Consider the following 20,747-nt stretch of genomic DNA (forward strand, 5'->3'; position numbering starts at 1 on the left):
GGGATCTTCCCGACCCAGGGATTGAACCAGTCTCTTGCATCTCCTGTATTGGCAGGCAGATTCTTTACTACTGCACCACCTGGAAAGCCCATGACCTGGTACAGACAAACAAATCAATATTTTAAAAAATCAGCCAGCGGACCTTTGCTTGTCACACAGATGCCCTATGGGTATGTGCATGTGTGTGCACACCTAAATCCGTGCGTGTGCCCCCACAGGATCTATGTATGTGTCCCCATCCACAGCAGGTACTGTCCCAGGTGTGGGCTGACCCAGCCCTGACCACCCTGCTCCCTCCTCCATTCCCAACACCACATCTGCGTGGACTTGGGACCCAGACACAAGCAGATGGCAGACAGGGATGGCTTCATAAGAGCTGTATTACAGGGAAGGCAAGATGAGGGCAGGCAGAAACCTCTGTTCTCCTGGGTCTTACAGACTTCAGCAGACCCCACGAACAAGGCCAAGTGAGGGGCTCTGCACTCGTGAGGGCTGGAGATGAGTGATCTCGTGAGGTGTCATTTGCAACTGCAACAGAATCGAAAATTATTGCCAGGAGGTGCCAGGGCTTCAGAGATTTATAGTAGGAGGGATTCTAGAAGCCTGAGATGGGGTTGGGGGCTGGGGCTGGGGCTGGGCTCCAAGTTCAGGGGCTAGGCATCCTGGCCTGAGAGTTTGGGGCTGGGGGTTCTTGGAGTTCTTGGGGGTAGAGGGGCAGGTGGGTGGTTCTAGAGGGTGCCCTGGCTAGATTTAGGGCCGCGGGGTCTGTGAGTTTGGATATGTGAGTCCGGGGTGGGCTCAGGGGCCTCCAAAGTTGGGCCTGGAGGCTTCAGAACCTTAATGGGGGCTACTAGAACCAGTTTCTGGAGCCAAGGCTGATGTAGAGGATCTAGAAGAGTGGAGCGTGAGGGCTAGATAGGGCACTCCTGGAATTAAGTCTAGGGTCTTAAGGTCTGGGTCAGTCAGGTTTAGAATCTGGGAGCCCCAGAGTTGGGTCTGAGAGCCCTGGGATCTGATGATCTAGCAAGGTGGGGAAGGACTAGCTTCGGTTCTAGGGGCTTCGAAGTGAGGGGGTTGATGGCTTCCCATCACCAGGCTAGGCCTGAGGACTACCCTCCCCTGAGAGCGCAGCCGTCTGGTGGGTAGGATTCAGGGAGGTGGGAGGGGAAGCTCCCAGAATGAAGTCTGGGAATCTCAGAGTTGGGTCTGGGAGATCCAAGGGGCATGGGCTTGGGAGAGGGGACGAGGGGGAGAAGGGGGACCTCGGAAACTGCTTCTAAGGCGCTCAGTTTGGGTCAGAGGCTCAGGGGTCTGGGTGGTGGGGCCGGCGGGTGGGCACCTGCAGTAGACCGAGGAGATGGCGTTGGACCAGTCCCCGAAGAGGCCGCGGCGGTACTCCTCCAGGCGCGGGTAGCTACCGGCCGAGAACTTGCGCGACTTGCCCTCCTTGCCGCGACGGGACCACACGGTGAGCTCGCAGCGCTGGCCCACCACGATCGAGGAGATGACGTTCGTCCAGTCCGAGGGCAGGTAGGGCAGGTCGGCGCCCGACTCCAAGGAGAGCACGGCGCCGGCGCAGCAGTTCTCGTAGTAGGGGTCGCTCTTGTCGTAGAGCTTGGCGCAAGTGCGCGTCCCGTTGGCGTTCTTCAGGTCGGCGGACGCCGGGCAGGCGCCTTGGACGCCGGGGACGGCCACCAGGGCCAGGGTCAGCAGCAGTGGGCACAGCGGGAACATGGTGACGCTGCGGGGCCCGAGCTCCCGCTCCCTTTTATGCGCCCGACCCGTGGGAAGCGAAAAGCTGCGAGATAAGGGCTTGGGAAGCGAAGGCAAGGGCGCCCTGGAGCAGGGAGACTTCCCAGACTACATCAGAAACCACCGCCGCTGCTTACAGGATGGACTTTATTTGCATAAAATTCAGCCGCTTAAGATGGAATGTAGCAAATGACAGGACCTGTGGCTTGGAATACAGAGGGTAGCATAGGGTTAATAGTTATAGAGGGGAGGAGCTCTTAAAAACTGACATCGAACGGACATCGAACGGACAACCTACCCCCCTTCCAAATAGGGAGAGGCCCAAAGAGCGGGAGGGGAGCTGGGCCTCCGTGCTGGGCACTACCCTTCCCCCCAGGCAGGCCCTTGGGAAAGGAGAAGCTGGAGATAAGGAGAGACAGACCCTGGAGGGGAAGGGAGAGGGGAGGGAGATGAGAAGGGAGTCGCCCCCCGCCTCCCCAGGAGCAGATCTTCCAGAGCAAGGTTGAGAAATTAGTTAGACATATTTGCAGGAGGAAAATCATTGCAAGGTAATATACAAAAGGCTTGGGGGGAAAATTTGCAACACTTGGGACAGCACATAATTAGTAGCTATTATATATAAAGATGGAAAGAATACAGGGAAGAACTGTATAAAAAAATCTTAAAGAACCAGATTACTACAATGGTGTGGTAAGTCACCCAGAGCCAGACATTCTGGAGTGCGAAGTCAAGTGGGCCTTAAGAAGCACTGCTGTTAATAAAGCTAATGGATGTAATGAAATTCCAGCAGAACTGTTCAAATCCCTAAATGATGATGGTTTTGCATTCATTGTGCCAGCACTTCTGGAAGACCCAGAAGCGGCCACAGGACTGGAAAAGGTCAATCCTCATTTCAGTTCTCAAGAAGGGCAGTACCAAAGAATGTGCTAACCATTGGACAATTGCACTCACCTCCCATGCTAGTAAGGTCATTCTTAAAATCGTGCATGCTAGGCTTCAGCATTATTCGAACCAAGAACTTCCATATGTCCAAGCTGGGTTTAGAAAAGGAAGAGGAACTAGAGAACAAATTGCCAACATTCTCTGGATTATAGAGAAAGCAAGGGAATTTCAGAGAAACATCTATCTCTGTTTCATCGACTACGCTAAAACCTTTGTGTGGATCATGATGAACTGTGGAAAGTTCTTAGAGAGATGGAAATACCAGACCGTCTTACCTGTCTCCTGAGAAACGTATGCGAGTCAAGAAGCAACAGTTAGAAGCCTGTATGGAACACCTGTATGGAACAACTTGAACCCTGTATGGTTCAAGATGGAGAAAGGAGTATGACAGGGCTGTCTGCTGTCACCCTGTTTGTTTAACCTATATGCTGAGTACATCAAGAGAAATGCTGGGCTGGATGAGTTACAAGCTGGAATCAAGATAGGTGGGAGAAACATCAACAACCTCAGATATGCAGATGATACCACTCTAACGGCAGAAAGTGAAAAGGAACTAAAGAGCCTCTTGTTGAGGGTGAAGGAGGAGAGTGAAGGAGCTGGCTTAAGACTACATATTAAAAATACTAAGGTCATGGCATCCAGCCCCATTACTACATGGCAAATAGAAGGGGAAAAGGTGGAAGTAGTGACAGATTTTCATTTCTTGGGCTCCAGAATCACTGTGGACAGTGACTGCAGCCATGAAATCAGAAGATGATTGCTTCTTGGCAGGAAAACAATGACAAACCTAGACAGTGTGTTGAAAAGCAGAGACATTGCTCTGCCAACAAAGGTCCATATAGTCAATGCTACGGTCTTCCCAGTGGTCACGTACGGTTGTGAGAGCTGGACAGTAAAGAAGGCAGAACACCAAAGAATTGATGCCTTCGAACTGTGGTGCTGGAGAAGACTCCTGAAACTTCCTTGGACAGCAAGGAGATCAAACCAGTCAGTCTTAAGGGAGATCAACCCTGAATATTCTGGAAGGACTGATGCTGAAGCTGAAGCTCCAGTATTTTGGTCATCTGATACAAACAGACAACTCATTGGAAAAGTCCCTGATGCTGGGAAAGATTGAAGGCAGAAGGAGAAGAGGCGTCAGAGGATGAGATGGTTGGACAGCATCACCGATGCAAAGAACATGAACTTTGGCAAACTCCAGTCAATAGTGAGGGACAGGGAGGCCTGGCATGCTGCAGTCCCCAGGGTTGCAAAGAGTTGGATACAACTGGGCGACTGAAAAACAACAACAACATATATAAAGAGGGCTTACAAACTGACAAGATATCAAACAACACCCTCTGCCACCTACCCCAAGAAGGACAAGTCAAGGAAGGGAGAGGGAAGGAAGAAGCTGCCACTGCCCCCCACCCCAGAATTCTCACTCCCAGGGAACTAGATTTTCTTCACCAAAATTAGAAATCTTGCATCTATAAAATAAGCAACGGACTTCCCTGGTGGTTCACTGGCTAAGACTCCACACTCCCAATGCAGAGGCGCTGGGTTCCATCCCTGGTCAGGGCACTAGATCCCACATGCCACAACTAGGACACAGCACAGCCAAATAAATAGATTTTTTTTTAATAAAATAAACAAAGGATAGGTTAAACTGTATAAAACTTAAACCTTTTGTATAGCAACAAATAAAAAACATAATCTGGGGGGAAATAGACAATTTTTGTAACATGAATGTTTACTGATCAGCAAGTCAAAATGGTACAAACCAAAGGCAAAATTAAGGGGCTGCATAGGAAGGTTAGGTAGGCTAGGACCTCAAGGACATGAGGCCCCTGGCATCTGGGAGTCTGGCCAAGGCCCTTCAGAGGCTCTCTGGAGTCCCTGGCCTCCCGCCAGATGAGAACAGGGTCAGGTGTGTGAATGAGCTGATCAGATAGGTAGTGGTTTAAGTCTGTGGCTCTGTGGGTGAGTCCAAGTCTGGGTCTCAGTGTCCTCACCTGTAAAATGGGTGACATTTCTTCCTACACTTTAGGATTGCTGTGAAGATTACAAGGGATAGTAGAAAAGTACGGGGGCTAAAGGAACAGCCTATGGAGCCAGGCTGCCTGGAGCCAGATCCCAGCACCTCCACGATCTTTCACAGTGACTCTACCTCAGGGTCTCATGGAGACAAGGACGGACGGTATCCACCTCAGGATGCTGGTGTAAGGAATAAATGAAATAATCCACATAACAGCACTTAAAGTAGGGCCCTTGCTATGTGCCATATGAGTGTTTGCCTATTCTTTTTTTTTTTTTTAATATTTATTTATTTGGCTGCGCTGGGTCCCAGTCGTGGTGCATGAGATCTACAGTCTTAGTTGCAGCATACTGAATCTTGAGCTGCAGCTTGTGGGATCTAGTTCCCTGACCAGGGACTGAACCCGGGCTCCCTGCTTTGGAAGTTCGGAGTCCTTAGCCTCTCGACCACCAGGCAAGTCCTTGCCATATTCTTATTATGAAAACCCTCAGCATGGTGCCTGGCTCACGACAAAGGTCAACATACACCAGCACCCCACTACACTGACAACAATCTGCTGTTATCTACAGCCACTCAGCCAACCCTGCTTCCTCTTGTTCTCCTAGACACCGACTTCTGCCTTGCACAGGGTAATGTAGGAGTTACAAGCCAAAGGCTGGAAACACTAAGAACTAGCTTCAGATTTTGACTGTCACCTTACTGAATGACCTTGGGCAAGTGAACTCATCTCTCTGAACATTTCCTCCTATCTTCCATAGGATAATACAAAATGATGATAGAAATTGAAAATGCTAATAGAATTACTATATAAAGTAATTTATAACCAATAAAATACTATTTAAAATATTAGGAATAATTCACATAATTATTTATAAATATATGTACTTATTTGTGATGGTGAATAAATACAATAGTATAAATATAAATATGTTGTTGTTTAGTCGATAAGTTGGGTCTGACTCTTTTGTGACCCCGTGGACTGTAGCCCACCAGGCTTCTCTGCCCATGGAATTTCCCAGGCAAGAATAGTGGAGTGGGTTGCCATTTCCTTCTCCAGGTATCTTCCCTATCCAGGGATCGAACCCACATCTCCTGCATTGACAGGTGGATTCTTTACCACTGAGCCACCTGGGAAGCCCCAAATATATTTATAAATGACAGTATAAATATAATATAAAAAAGTACAAATATAAGTACAAAGAACAGTGCCTGGCCCATGGTAAATGCACAATTAACAGAAGCTGTTAGGACTATTCTTACAATGATTCTGAGACCCTGTACCCTGGCCTGACCTGACCCCAAATCAAACCTGGATCCTTCTCCCTCCTTTCCTCTCGTGACTATGAAATCTAATCTCCAGCCGCTAACTTCCCAGCGGGCCTTCTTAACTTCAAGGACACAGAGTCCCTGCCCTCCCAGCTCTGCAAGGGCTGGACTTGGGAACAGACACAGTCACCTAGAGCCCCAGCAACCCAGGAGGGCCGTGAACTTCAGACACAGAGAGCAACATGGGATGGTCAGGAGACCCTGACAGGGACAGGAACGCAGGACCCTCTGGGGCACAGCAGACAGCCAGAGTCAGAGAGAGACCCAGGGCATGGGCACAGCATCCCCAATCCAGGGACACACACACGAGTTGAGGGAAGGTAGGGACACCCCTTCACGCAATCAGTATCACTGATGGTCACTGATACTCACTGGTGAATCCTAGAGGATTAAGTGTAGACATATGCTTGATACACAGTGCCAGAGAAACACGGCCTCGACGATGTCTTGCCAACAGAATCACACGCCCACCATCACTGACAAAGCCCCAGTTCTCAACCACTCCCACCCTATGCTCTATGAAATCTCAAAATCTCAGAACTCCATGCAAACATCTAACATGCCCACATGAGCACCCACTAGGCATCTTCCTCTGGAAATAATCTCCTTGCTGTTAGTAACATAAACTGGACAAATGGTAGAAAAATAAACATCTTACTGCACGTTTGTTTTTTTTTTTTTTTCTTCAAATAAAAGAATGTCCTGCCCTTGAGGAGCCCATGAGCCCTTGAGAAAGTTAGATGGTAAATCAATAATTCGAACACAATGAAAAGAGCTATTACAGGGGCGTTGCAAAGGACTCCGGGAATGCAGTGGGAAGAACAGCAGGGTTTTTTTTTAATTCACTGATATATTTTTATTTGAACAATATGAAAAAAAATTCCCTTTTTACATCTCATGTCTTGATTTGACATTTTTCATCAGACTGTAAAAAATAGATGGGTATACATGTGAAAGTGCCAATAGAAGAAAAAAGAAAGTTTTGTCTCAATCCGGGTAGAATCTGAACATAAATAACATTATGAAAATGCTAAATCTGTTGCATGAATACTGGAAAATATTCAGATCAGTACTTAAACTTACACTGGATCACTGGAATGAATCACTTTTTAAATGACAGATCACTGAGAGGGGCCATTTCTATATAATTCTCAAGGGCTGATACAATCCTCCAAACCAGCCCTGGCACCCATCAGCATTCCCTGGAAACTAGTGAGAAATGTAGATTCTCAGCTCCACCCCAGTTCTATGAATCAGAAACTCTAGGGATGGGGCCCAACAGTCTGAGCTTGTTTGTTTGTGGCTTTGTTTCGAGACGGTGCTGTCCAGGCTGGCTTGAGGGATCTTAGTTCCCAACACACAGCCTGGACTGTAAAAGCACAGAGTCCTAACCACTAGACCCTCAGGGAATTCCCAACACTCTGAGATTGTTTGTTTGTTTAAGATTTATTTATTCAGTTATGACTGTGCTAAATCGTCACTGCCGCACTCCGGCTTTTCTCTAGTTGCAGTGAGCCGGGCTACTCTCTAGTTGCAGAGGCTTCAGTAGGAGCAGCTCCCAGGCTCTAGAGCACAGGCTCAGTGGTTGTAGCAAACAGGCTTAGATGCTCTGAAGCATGTGGGATCTCCCTGGAGCAGGGATCAAACTTGTGTCCCTTGTGTTGGTAGGTGGCTTCTCAATCACTGGACCACCAAGGATACCCTCCAACAGTCTGAGTTTTAAATGCCCTCCTGGGGACTTGATGCTGGAGTTTGAGAACACTGGGTCAGGGATTTGGTCTTCGAAGACTTCATAAGTCACTGTTTATTATATCTAGAATTTTCCGTAGTGATAGCTCAATTTGCTCAACTCCTAGAAAGTTTATTTCATATAATTTTCCAAACAAGTTAAGCCAAATTCCATTAGCAATAGAAAAGGGAATATCTCTTGGGCTCCATGACGGAGTCTCATTAGACCATACCTGGAAGCCAAATTTCTGGAATGTACTTGAATCTTCTCCAGTGCAGACAAAAGGTCACTCATCATCTAACTTCAAGACACACAGGTGAAGACCATTTCTCAGCTACACCTGATTCAGGTGAGGCACCTATCTGGAAGGCTCCCTGGGTCCCATGGTCCCCTGGTGCTCCAGGCCAGGGCTACTCAGACTTCCTGATGTGTGCGTCCCCAGTCACTTCAGTTGTCCCTATGAACAGTGGCCCACCAGGCTCCTCTGTCCATGGGATTCTCCAGGCAAGAATACTGGAGTGGGTTTCCATGCCCTCATCCAGGGGATCTTCGCCTGCCAGGGATCCAACCTGCATCTCTTGGGTCTCTAGCATTAGCAGATGGGTTCTTTACCACTAGCGCCACCTGGGAAGCGGCACTCAGCCTTCACTGTGCCCCAAATTACTTGGGGGTGAGGTGGGGTGGAGAGGGTCCTGTTAAGATAATTTAGCAGGTCTGGGGTAGGATTTCGGTTCGGTGTCTTCTACCAGCTGGCAGTGCTGGGGACCATTAAGCAAGGCTGACACTCCCATCTGAGACAGATAGAGCCAAGAATTTGACTCCAGACAGGCAAGCTGCCACCAGGAGGGTATGGAGGAATTCAGAGGTGGTCAAGGCTGGGGAGGAGCGGTAGGGATCCCCGGGGCACCACAGGGGAGTAGTTGAAACTGAGAAAGAAAATCTAATGAAATTTCAGAGCAACCCGTGGAGGAAGCAGAGTCTGAAACTCCCAAGGGCTGTAACACTTTTGACCCAGAGATCCGCTCCCCCCACCCCCTGCGGTGAAAACCCTAAACCAAATCTGGGGAGGGGGCGGAGTTTCGCGGGCTGCCGGCCGGGCGAGGGGAGGCTGGGCGCACCCGCGAGGTGGCGCCGAAGCGCAGAGATTCGTGGAGCCCGCTGGGGAGAGCTGGAGCCTTGGGTTCAAAGCCCGACTCTGCCACGTATGGGTTGCCTAAACTTGGGAAGCTACTCAGCATCTGTGACCTTCAGTTTCCTCTCGTGTGAAGTCGAGACAATATACACAAAAGCTAGTTCCCTCTTCTAGTTCTGAGACTTGTAAGGAGCGTTTCCTTTTATTTTTGTACAGTTGTTAAAGGTTACATTCCATTTACAGCTATTATAAAATATTAGCTATATTCCCCGTTCTGTAACACATCCTTGGCCTATCTCACACCCGGTGGTTTGTGCCTGTCGCTCCCCCACCCCTATATTGCCCTTCCCGCTTCCCCACACTGGTAACCACTAGACTGTTTTCTGTGTCTCCTTTTTTTTTTTTTTGACACCTCAGCTGTGAGATCTTCCAGAATACTGGACGGCTAAGGAATTCGCTGTTTCTTTTTTTGTTATCCTCACTAGTTTGTCGTATCTTTTAGATTCCACATATAAATAATACCGTACAGCAGTTGTCTTTGTCTTATTTCGCTTAGCTTAAAATACCCTCTAGCTTCACCCTTGTTGCTGCAAATGGCAAAACTTCAGAAGCTTTCCTTTTCTGTTGCTTGGTCGTTGGTACATTCTCTCTTTTCCTCTCATTTCTTGTTTTATTGAGATATATTGACATGAAAGTGAAAGTGTTAGTTGCTCAGTCCTGTCTGACTATTTGTCACCCCATGGGCTGTCATTCCCCCACCCCTCTCCATGAGGCTCCTCTGTCCATGGGATTCTCCAGGCAGGAATACTAGAATGGGTAGCCATTCCCTTCTCCAGGGGATTTTCCCCACCCAGGGATCAAACCCAGGTCTTCTGCATTGCAGGCAGATTCTTTACAGTCTGAACCACCAAGGAAGCCCATAATTGACATATAGTATTGCATATGTTTAAGGTCTACAACGTAATGGTATATGTATATATTGTGAAATGATTGCCACAGTAAGTTTAGTTAACATCCATACCCTCAGTTACATTTTTTCCCTTGTGGTGAGAACTGTTAAGATCTCCTCTCTTAACAACTTTTTTTTTTTTTTTTTAATTTATTTATATATTTTGGCTGTGCTGGGTCTTTGTTGCTGCCCCAGCTTTTCTCTAGTTGTGTCAAGCAGGGGCTACTCTCTAGTTACTTCTCTTGTTTCAGAACATAGGCTCTTTCTAGGGCACTCTGGTATCAGTAGTTGCACTTGCAGGCTCTAGATCACAGGCTCAATCGTTGTGGGCCATGAGTTTAGTTGCTCTGAGTCATGTGGGATCTTCTTGGATGAGGGATTGAACCTGTGTCTTCTGCATTGGCAGGTGGATTCTTTACCACTGAGCCACCAGGAAATCCAGCAACTTTTAAATATACAATACGGTATTGTTAACCATAGTCACCATGCTGTACGTTACATCCCAAGGACTTACCTATTTTATAACTAGAACTGTTTCCCTTGTGACCACCTTTATCCATCCATCAATCTATTCTTGGTTTCTGTATGAGTTCAGCTTTTTGTCTGTTTTTTAGATTTCACATAAAAGTGAGATCAAGCAGTCCAATGGTTAAAACTCTGCACTCCCAATGCAGGGGAACTAGGATCCCACATGCCTCACAGTGCAGGAAAAAAAAAAAAAAAGGTGAGATCATGCAGTGTTTGTCTTTCTCTGCCTGACTTACTTTACTTAGCATAATGCCATCCATGCTGTTTCAAATGGCAAGATTTCCTTCCTTTTTTATGGCTGAATTTTTTTCATCAGCTTTGAGATGTAATTGCAATTTTTTTTTTCAAATTACTAGTGATAACCAACGCTTAGCTTTATAGATCCTCTGTATTGTATATTTGTGTTTTTTTCTTTAATTTGATCTTATTTCATTAATAATAACATGTAGCATTCATTTCTATTGTGCATTTGGTTTTTACTTTTTTTTAAAATGTATTGTGCTGTTCTTATCCTAACATTTGAGACTGATGTTTAGCTTGCTAATTTTCAGCTTTTTTTTCTTTTCCCACATTTGTATTTAATGCTTCCTGCTTCCTCTGTGAGATTGTTGTGAAGCTTACATAAGATAATGTGTCGTGTGCCAAGATTGTATCAGGCACACAAAAATTCTCAGTTTGTTGACTATTAATGTTGATGCTGGTTTTGATTATCATTATTAATGTGATAATTATCATTATTTTCTCCCTTAAAAACAGAAAGATTCAGGAGAAGAAAACTGGATCAATTATGTATTAGTTTTCTATTGATGCCAAAACAAATGATTACAAATTTAGTGGTTTAAAGCAACACAGGGACTTCCCTTGTGGTCTAGTGGCTAAAACTCTGTACTCCCAGTGCAGGGGACCTGGGTTCAATTCCTGGTCAGGGAACTAGATCCTACACGCAGCAACTAAAGATCCCACATGCTGCAAGGAAGATCAGAGATGTACGACCTGGTGCAACCAAAAATAAATAAATAAATACTTAAAAAAAAAGAAGAAGAAGTCTATTTCAAGAGGTAAATATAATAGTTAAATAAAATGAAGATTTATTATCTGACAGATATGAAAATCAGAAATCTAAAATGGATCTCCCTGTGCCAAAAATCAATGGATCTCACTGGGATAAAACCAAGCCTACTTCTAGAGGTTCTAGAAAACAATCTGTTTCTTTGCATTTTCTAGTTTCTAGAGGCCACCTACATTCCTTAGCCTGTGGCCCCTTCCTTCTTCAAAACCAGCAACATAGCATCTTCAAACCTCTCCCTGACTTTGAAGGATCTTTGTAATCACATTGAACTCACCCAGATAATGCAGGATAATTTCCTTATTTTAACGTCAGCTGATTAGCAACTTATATTCTATCTGCCACCATATCTCCCCCTTTCCGTGTAATATAACATATCCACAGGGACTAGGGACTGGGAAAGGACATCTTTGGCAGGGATGTTATACTGTCTATCACAAATTAGTATTTGATTTTCCTGAAAATAAATTTTCTTCTCTTTTATGTGAAGACAGGTGCTACTCAAGCTGTCTGGGGCTCCACAGTGCGAAGACCCAAACATCTTCTATTTTGTTGCTCCATCATCAATATATGGCTTCCTCTTCATGGTCCAAGATGATTTCTTGAACTCCATCTTTGCATCGCTACTCCAGACAACAGATGAAGAATATGAGGGAGGGAAGAAGAGAATGTTCTATTCTTTAAGAGCTCTTTCTAGAGGTGATACATGATATACCTGTCCCCACCCTACTGTCAGAACTTAGTTATAGGTGAGCATACGATGCCATAAGAAGTTGAGTCGTGGACTTCCCTGGTGGTCCAGTGTTGAAGAATCCACCTGTCATTGCAGGGAACACCGGTTTGATCACTGGTTTGGTCCAGGAAGATTCCACGTGCCATGAGGCAATTAAGCCCACATACCACAACTACTGAGCCCGCGTGCCCTAGAGCCCAAGCTCTGCAATGAGAGAAGCCACTGCAATGAGAAGCCTGTGCGCTGAAACTAGAGAGTAACCCATGCTCACTGCAACTAGAGAAAGCCCATGTGTAGCTATGAAGACCCAACACAGCCAAAAATTAATGTTAATTAATTAATTAAAATTTTAAAAAAGATTAGCCATATGCCTGGTGGAAAGTCAAGTTTCCTGTTCCTGAAGGAAGATGAGATATTGATGTATTAGATACTGATTAGATATTGAGGTATTGTCGCATTGCTTGGGTAAGAGGCAGGCTGAGGGATGAGAGACAGTCACATAGGACACAAATCTCCAGGGAGGGAAAGGGAATTCAGCCTTTCCACCACCTGGGTACAGTAGAGGGAATTTTGACTGTGGTAGGCTGATCAGTATCAGTATCAGTTCAGTCACTCAGTCACTCAATCTTGTCTGACTCTTTGCGACCCCATGGACTGTAGCATGCCAGGCTTCCCTGTCCATCACCAACTCCCGGAGTTTACTCAAACTCATGTCCATCGAGTCGGTGATGCCATCGGACCATCTCATCCTCTGTCGTCCCCTTTTCCTCCTGCCTTCAATCTTTCCCAGCATCAGGGTCTTTCCCAGCATCAGGGTCCCACCTGGGTACAGTAGAGGGAATTCTGATTGTGGTAGGCTGATAATGGCCTCCAAGGATATCCAGGTCCTCATCCTGGAACCTGTGAATGTGACCTTTTCTTGGCAAAAGAAACTTTGCACATGTAAACAAATTAAGGATCTTGAGATGAGGAGGTTGTCCTGGATTAGCTGTGTGCCTGCTAAGTCAGAGACTGGAATGATGTTCTTTGAAGATAGGTAAGGGGCCACAAGCCCAGGAATATAGGTGGCCACTAGAAGTTCAAATAGGCAAGGAATCGCATTTTTCCCAGAGTTCTCCCTAAGGAATCAGCCCTATTGACACCTTGATTTTCACCCTTTAAGACTCGTTTCGGGGACTTCCGTGGTGGCCCAGTGATTAAGAATTCCTGTCGCAATGCAGGGGATGTGGATTCAATCCCTGGCCCAGGAACTAAAATCCGACATGCTGTGGAGCAACTAAGCCCACACACCAGAATTACTGAGCCCCAGTGCTGCAACTAGAGAGTCCCTGCACTGCAGCAAAAGGTCCCACATGATACAACGAAGATCTGCATGCCGCAACTAAGACCTGATGCAGCCAAATAAATAAAACATTTTAAAAAGACTTATTTTTATGCAAATGGAAAATAAGCATGTGTAAAGATGGCCACTCATTATTCAGTTCAGTTCAGTCGCTCAGGCTCAGTCGTGTCTGACTCTTTGTGACCCCATGAATCGCAGCACTCCAGGCCTCCCTGTCCATCACCAACTCCTGGAGTTTACTCAAACTCATGCCCATCGAGTCAGTGATGCCATCCAGCCATCTCATCCTCTGTCGTCCCCTTCTCCTCCTGCCCCCAATCCTTCCCAGCATCAGGGTCTTTTCCAATGAGTCAACTCTTCGCATGAGGTGGCCAAAGTATTGGAGTTTCAGCTTCAACATCAGTCCTTCCAGTGAACACCTAGGACTGATCTCCTTTAGGATGGACTAGTTGGATCTCCTTGCAGTCCAAGGGACTCTCAAGAGTCTTCTCCAACACCACAGTTCAAAAGCATCACTTTTTTGGCGCTCAGCTTTCCTCACAGTCCAACTCTAACACCCGTACATGACCACTGGAAAAACCATAGCCTTGACCAGATGGACCTGTGTTGGCAAAGTAATGTCTCTGCTTTGTAATATGCTATCTAGGTTGGTCATAACTTTCCTTCCAAGGAGTAAGAGTCTTTTAATTTCATGGCTGCAATCACCATCTGCAGTGATTTTGAAGCCCCCCCAAAATAAAGTCTGACACTGTTTCCACTGTTTCCCCATCTATTTGCCATGAAGTGATGGGACCAGATGCCATGATCTTAGTTTTCTGAATGTTGAGCTTTAAGCCAACTTTTTCACTCTCCTCTTTCACTTTCATCAAGAGGCTTTTTAGTTCCTCTTCACTTTCTGCCATAAGGGTGGTGTCGTCTGCACATCTGAGGTTATTGATATTTCTCCTGGCAATCTTAATTCCAGCTTGTGCTTCTTCCAGCCCAGCATTTCTCATGAGGTACTCTGCATATAAGTTAAATAAGCAGGGTAACAGTATACAGCCTTGACATACTCCTTTTCCTACTTGGAACCAGTTTGTTGTTCCATGTCCAGTTCTAACTGTTGCTCCCTGACCTGCATACAGGTTTCTCAAGAGGCAGGTCAGGTGGTCTGGTATTTCCATCTCTTTCAGAATTTTCCACAGTTTATTGTGATCCACACAGTCGAAGGCTTTGGTGTAGTCAATAAAGCAGAAATAGATGTTTTTCTGGAACTCTATTGCTTTTTCAATGATCCAGCAAATGTTGGCAATTTGATCTCTGGTTCCTCTGCCTTTTCTAAAACCAGCTTGAACATCTGGAATTTCACGGTTCACGTATTGCTGAAGCCTGGCTTGGAGAATTTATTAGGGTAATGCAAATCCATTTGTTTTTGTTTTTTTTTCAGATTGATTTTACTTCAGCATATATATCATTATTTGGTTTATTTATTCATTGGTCAGTGGACACACTATGAGTGAGATGGAGCCAAAAGCGTGCTCTGGGTAGGGGAGGGGCCTGACTTGACTCGGGTATTTACAGATTCCCTCTGGCTTCACGTGGGGATCAGACTAAGGGTCCACAGCAGGACTGGGGAGCCCAGGTTGCCGCCATGGTCCAGCTGAGAGAGGGTGGACAGGAGCAGGGTGGGGTCAGTGAGAGAGTAAGCAATGGTCCAGTGCAGCATATTCTTACAAGTAACATCAACTGGACTTACTAACTGGATGTGGGAGGTGGGAAAAAGAGAGGAACCAATGATGATTCCAAGGTCTTTGGCTTGGGGATCTGAAAACATGGGGCTTCCATTTTCTAGGATAAGAAAGATTGCAGAAGAAACAGGTTTAGGGTGGGAAAGAGCAGGAGTTGCACTTCTGGCATGATAAGTTTGAGAAGCCCATTGGATATCCAAATGAAATTGTTCAGTAGTGAGTTTGATGTATAAGCCTGGAGTTCAAGAGTGAGATCTGGAGAGCTAAGTTTGGGAGGTATATCAGTCAGTGTGTGCTGTGTAATAAACAGCCACAAAAATCTCAAAGACACAATAACCATTGACTTAGCTCAGCTCTCTGCAGATGAGCTGGGGATGGTTCTGCTGACCTCTGGGGTTGGATGATTCCGTTCGGGTTCAGTTAGGTGGCTCTGATTCAAGCTGAGGGTCTGGATGGCTCAGGTCTGAGGCCAGGCTAAAGGAGAGCAGCAAGCCAGGAGAGCTCTTCTCATCATCAGAGCAAAACCCCAGGAGAGCACAGGAAACCCATGAGGCTTCTTGAGGATTGGACTGAGAACAGATGCATTGTTGTATATCGTTGCATATATATATATATCATTGGCTTTAAAAAGTCACATGGCTGAGTCCAAAATCAAGGGACAGAGAAGTAAACTCTGCCTTCAATGAGGCCATGGGAAGGGTGTAAATGCAGGGAAGGGGAAGAATATGTACCAAGAATTCAATCTGCCACAAGAGCCATGACTATAGAGATGGAATTGGGTTCTAAGCCATGAGAATAGATACATGCATCACAGATAGATGAGAGATAAGCACTGTGATGAGCCCCAGATGTTCCAGGAGATGGAAAAATCAGAAAAGGAACTGAGAAGGAGCCACCAGAGAGAGGAGGAAAACCAGGAAAGTGGGAACCAGAGACGGATGTGTTTCACGGATCAAAGAATGAGCACCCATGTCAATTACTTCTGAAAGATTAGGAAACATCGGTCTGAGTATCAACCATTGGGTTTGGCAATGGAAGGTGGATTCTTAACCACTGGACCACCAGGGAAGTTCCTAGACAATTCTTTTGACAAACATTGCTGAAAAGGGCGTGTGACGGTCTACTTTATATGTCAACTTGATTAGGCCATGGGGTGCCCAAACATTTGGCCAAACATTGTTCAAGGTATGTCTGTGAGTGTGTTTCTGGATTAGATTACATTTGAACTGGTAGAATAAGTCAAGCATATTGGCCTCCCTATGGTGGGTGGACCTCATCTAATTAATGGCAGACCTGAATAGAAGGAAAAGGCTGAGTAAGAGAGAACTCCATTTGCTTGACTGCACTGAGCTGAGATTGTGCTCTTTTCTGGCTTTCAGACTCGAGATGAACACTGGCTCTTCCTGAGTAACAAACATCCTGGTTTTTGGACTGAAACTTACACTATAAGCTCTCCTGGTTCTCAGGGCTTTGGACTTATCCTGGAACTACACATCAGCTCTCCTGGGTCTCCAGGTGGCCAATGGAAGACCCTGGGACTTGGCCTCCATGGTGCATAAGCCAACTCCTTATAATAAATAAATAAATATATACATATATATATATATACACATATATACATACACACACATAGGGCTTCTCTGGTGGCTCAGCTGTAAAGAATCCATCTGCCAATGCAGGGGACATGGGTTTAATTCCTGGGTCAGAAAGATCCCCTGGAGATGGAAATGGCAACCCACTCCATTATTTTTGCCTGGGAAATCCCATGGAAAGAGGAGCCTGGTGGACTACCGTCCATGGGGTAACAAAAGAGTTGGACATGACTTAGTGACTGAACAACGATATATATATATATGTTGTCTATACCTCTATCTGTATCCAGCAGAGTTCTGTTTCTCTGGAGAATCCTGACTAATACAAGGAGGCAGAGAAATGTGGTAGCTGGAGTGGGTATAGGATTGAGCTGGAATTTCTTTATTTTAATTTTTAAAATACTTATTTGGCTGTGCTAGTTCTTAATTGCAGCACGTGGGATCTTCAATCTTCATCTCAGCATGGGAGATCTTTAGCTGCAGCATCTGAAATCTAGTTCCCTGACCAGGGATCGAACTTGAACCCCCTACACTGGAAGCATGGTGTTCCAGCCACTGGACCACCAAGGAAGTCCTTGTTTTTATTGTTTATTTATTTACTTTTTGACCACATTATGGCAAGTGGAATTTTAGTTCCCTGACCAGGGATCGAACCCATGCCCCCTGAAGTCGAAGCTCAAAGTCTTAACCACTGGACTGCCAGGGGAGTTCCAGTAAGTAAGCACATTTACGATATGTTAGAAGGAGATATTTGCTGGGGGGAGAGGTGGAAAGTCAAGCACTGGGACGTCAGAACCCTAGGGCTTCCCTGGTGGCTTAGTCGGTAAAGAATCTGCCTGCAATACAGGTGACCCTGATTTGATCCCTGAGTTGGGAAGATCCCCCAGAGAGGGATATGACAGTCCACTCCAGTGTTCTTGCCTGGAGAACCCCCATGGACAGAGAGGAGCCTGGCAGGCTACAGGCCGTGGGGTCACAAAGAGTCAGACACAACTGAGCGACTAAGTACAGCACAGAGGATTTGCAAATTTTAAAAACTATTTACTTATTTGGCTATGTCAGGTCTTAGTTTTGGCCCACAGGACCTTTTGTTGTTGTGCATGAGCTCTCTAGTTGTGACTTGCAGACTCAGTAGTTGCATCACACAGGGTCTGAGACATGTGGGATCTTAGTTCCCCAAACAGGGACTGAACCCACATCCCCTGCATTGCAAAACAGATTGTTAATCACTGAGCCACCAGGGAAGTCCTGGGATTTTCTATTTTTAATGGCTTGTTGGTGTGGGGTTTAAGGGAAGTCTGCTAGGGAGCTTCTGGGAAAGGTTTTCCTTAGTGATAAGCAGGACACATGGATATTCTTTCCTTTTTCTTTCCAAAGAATTGCCCAAAGGATTTAATGTCTGGAACTGTGGTAGCTACCTTACAACCTGAGATGTTCAAACCTGAGGATGCAGATGAAATGCAAGGCTGAAAGATGGGAAGAATTTGAATTATTAATAACATGAGTGTGGTTTTCTGAATTAACCAACTCCTGATCTATCTTACCATCAGATTTCTTGTTGTATGAAATTACAAAGTCCTGATTGTTTAAGCAAGTTGAGTTGAAGTTTTCTGTTATTTAAGAAAAAAAAAATCCCTGTAAACTTATGTGCATTTCATACACAGTAGGATTGTTCCATTTGATCTACAACCACATGTGATGTGACAGTATTTCATTTAAAAAATCTGTAAGTGCTGAAGAAGTTAACAGGCATTCACCAAGCTCCCAGCAATGGAAGAAACCACCCTCTTCTAGCTGTCAGTGGTATTCAGAACGATGGAGAATGGACGCTTACCCTGACTTCTCAGCCCTGTGGACTAGCTCTTCTTATGGGAGTTTCCACTAGTCCCTTTCCAAGGACCATTATTCAGAAGATGGCAAGGAAACTTTTAGGGACAGAGTCTTTGTTGCTATTGGCTTATCAACTGGTCCAGTTAGGATCTGAACTTGAGCTTGTTTCTATGCACAATAATAATGCAAATATTTCCTGTCTTTAAAGTCAGAGTTGGAGATAAGAACTTAAGATGTTTTATATTGCCTTATCATTCAAAATATCTTCTTTCTGGGGACTTCCCTGGTGGTCCAATGATTAAGAACCCACCTACCAACGCAGCAGATGCGGTTTTGATCTCTGGTCTGGGAGCTAAGATCCCACATGCTGTGTGGCAACTAAGCCTGCGCTCAGCAAAAGAAGAGCCCCTGCACCACAAGTAAGACCAGGCAGAGTCAAAAATAAATAAATATATCTTCTCACCTTCCAAAGAGAGGAATCCATTTCTTGTGGGAAATTGTTAATCTCTACCCTATTGACCTCAGGCATGGCTGTGTCACTTGTTTGGGCCAATGAAATGGGGATGGAAGTGAATGGATCTGTATCATTTCTGAGCCGAAGTTCTAAGAGCCAGTGACTAGTCCATTGTGTACTCTTGTCTCTCTACTCTCTCTAAGACCATCAAAGTCCAAGATAGAACTGCACCTTCCTCTTGGATCCCAGTGAGGAGCTGAGAGTCAACCTACTCAAGATGGTTGTGTTGCATGAGTAAGCTATAAACCTTTGTTGTTATAAGCCTCTGGTTTGAAGGTCATTTGTTACTGAAGCATAACCCAGCCTAAGCAGACTGATACAAAAGTAGTCAATGAGAATATAGTTGGTGAATCCATGAGGATTTGTGAGAAGACCCCAAAGAGAGTATAGAGAAGAGAAATGAGAATCTGGGACAGGCCCCTGAGACACTCCAGTATTCAAGAGATAGGAAGAAGAAAGAGAATCAGAAAATGTGACCGAGAAGAAACAGTCAGACGTGGAAGGAAGACAAGGAGAGGGTGGTATCGCAAAGGTCAAAGCAGGAGAGAGTTGCAAGAAGGAGTTACTGAGGAATGGGTTAGATGCTGCTGAGGAGTCTTCTAGGGTGAGAACTGGAGAAGCAATGCAGGATTTAGCTATAAGGAGATTGTTGTTGGGGAATGCAGATCTGGGAACAGAAGCCAAATGTAGGGGTTATGGAGACTTGGAATCGAGAAGGAAGTGGAGCCAGTAGAGGGAGATGGAGAAATAGTTGCAGAAAAGAGGACAGATTAAGAAAGGGATTTAATAAAAGAGGAGACTACCGATGGGCAGGTACTTGTAGAAAGGAAGCTTTGGAAAATGGAGGCTAAGAGAAGGATAATTTATGGAGGAAGGACATAAGAGGGACCAGAATCAGGCACTGGTCCAAGTTAGAAAGAAAGGCGACTCACTGATCTTGATGGGGAAGCAAGAGGAGGGTGGGGACAGGTAGGGTGTGGTATAGATGATGTGGAATTTCTACCTGGTAGCTTCTGTGAGGAAGAGAGCAAAGTAATCTGTTTGGAGAGAGGGAAAAGACATGATGGAGTCACTGATAAGAGGAAGCAGAGAAGACTTCAAAGAGTTGGAGTGAAACTTTCAAGAAACAGAGGTTTGAAGGAATAGTGATGTCATAGAGACTGAGGTAGGCAGAAGAGCCTGTTTCCCTGGATTGTAGCCCCAGGTTATTCATCTTCCTGCCCCCCTTTCCATGGATACTGATTATGAGGACTCTTTGCAGCTTTGTATCAATGACAGTCTTGGGTATGGCATGGAGGCATAACAATCCCATGCAGCCAGAATTCGTCAGCTCTGTGGGAAACCTGCCTTTCATTTCCATGCGTATCATTAAGGATGCTTTTGGCTGCAAGTAATAGTAAGTTTTGGGCTTACCTAGTGGCTCAACAATAATGAATTCTCCTGCAATGCAGGAGACACAAGAGATGTGGGTTCAATCCCAGGGCTGGGAGGATCCCCTGGAGGAGGCATGGCAACCTACTCCAGTATTCTTGACTGGAGAATCCTATGGACAGAGGAGCCTGGTGGGC

The 20,747-nt window shown here is 45.6% G+C and overlaps 1 protein-coding gene across 1 annotated transcript; it reads right to left on the reverse strand.

Moving 5' to 3' along the window:
• Window positions 1-362: 362 nt before the first annotated feature.
• SYCN (syncollin) lies at window positions 363-1,772 on the reverse strand. The gene is made up of 2 exons (XM_043895474.1): window positions 1,340-1,772; window positions 363-528 (listed from the first exon to the last, which is right to left on the reverse strand). Exons 1-2 carry the CDS (start codon window positions 1,732-1,734, stop codon window positions 519-521), a joined length of 405 nt encoding a protein of 134 aa, XP_043751409.1. The 5' UTR covers window positions 1,735-1,772; the 3' UTR covers window positions 363-518.
• Window positions 1,773-20,747: the final 18,975 nt, after the last annotated feature.

This window comes from Cervus elaphus, chromosome 4, assembly GCF_910594005.1.
Source record: "Cervus elaphus chromosome 4, mCerEla1.1, whole genome shotgun sequence".
NCBI lineage: Eukaryota > Metazoa > Chordata > Mammalia > Artiodactyla > Cervidae > Cervus > Cervus elaphus.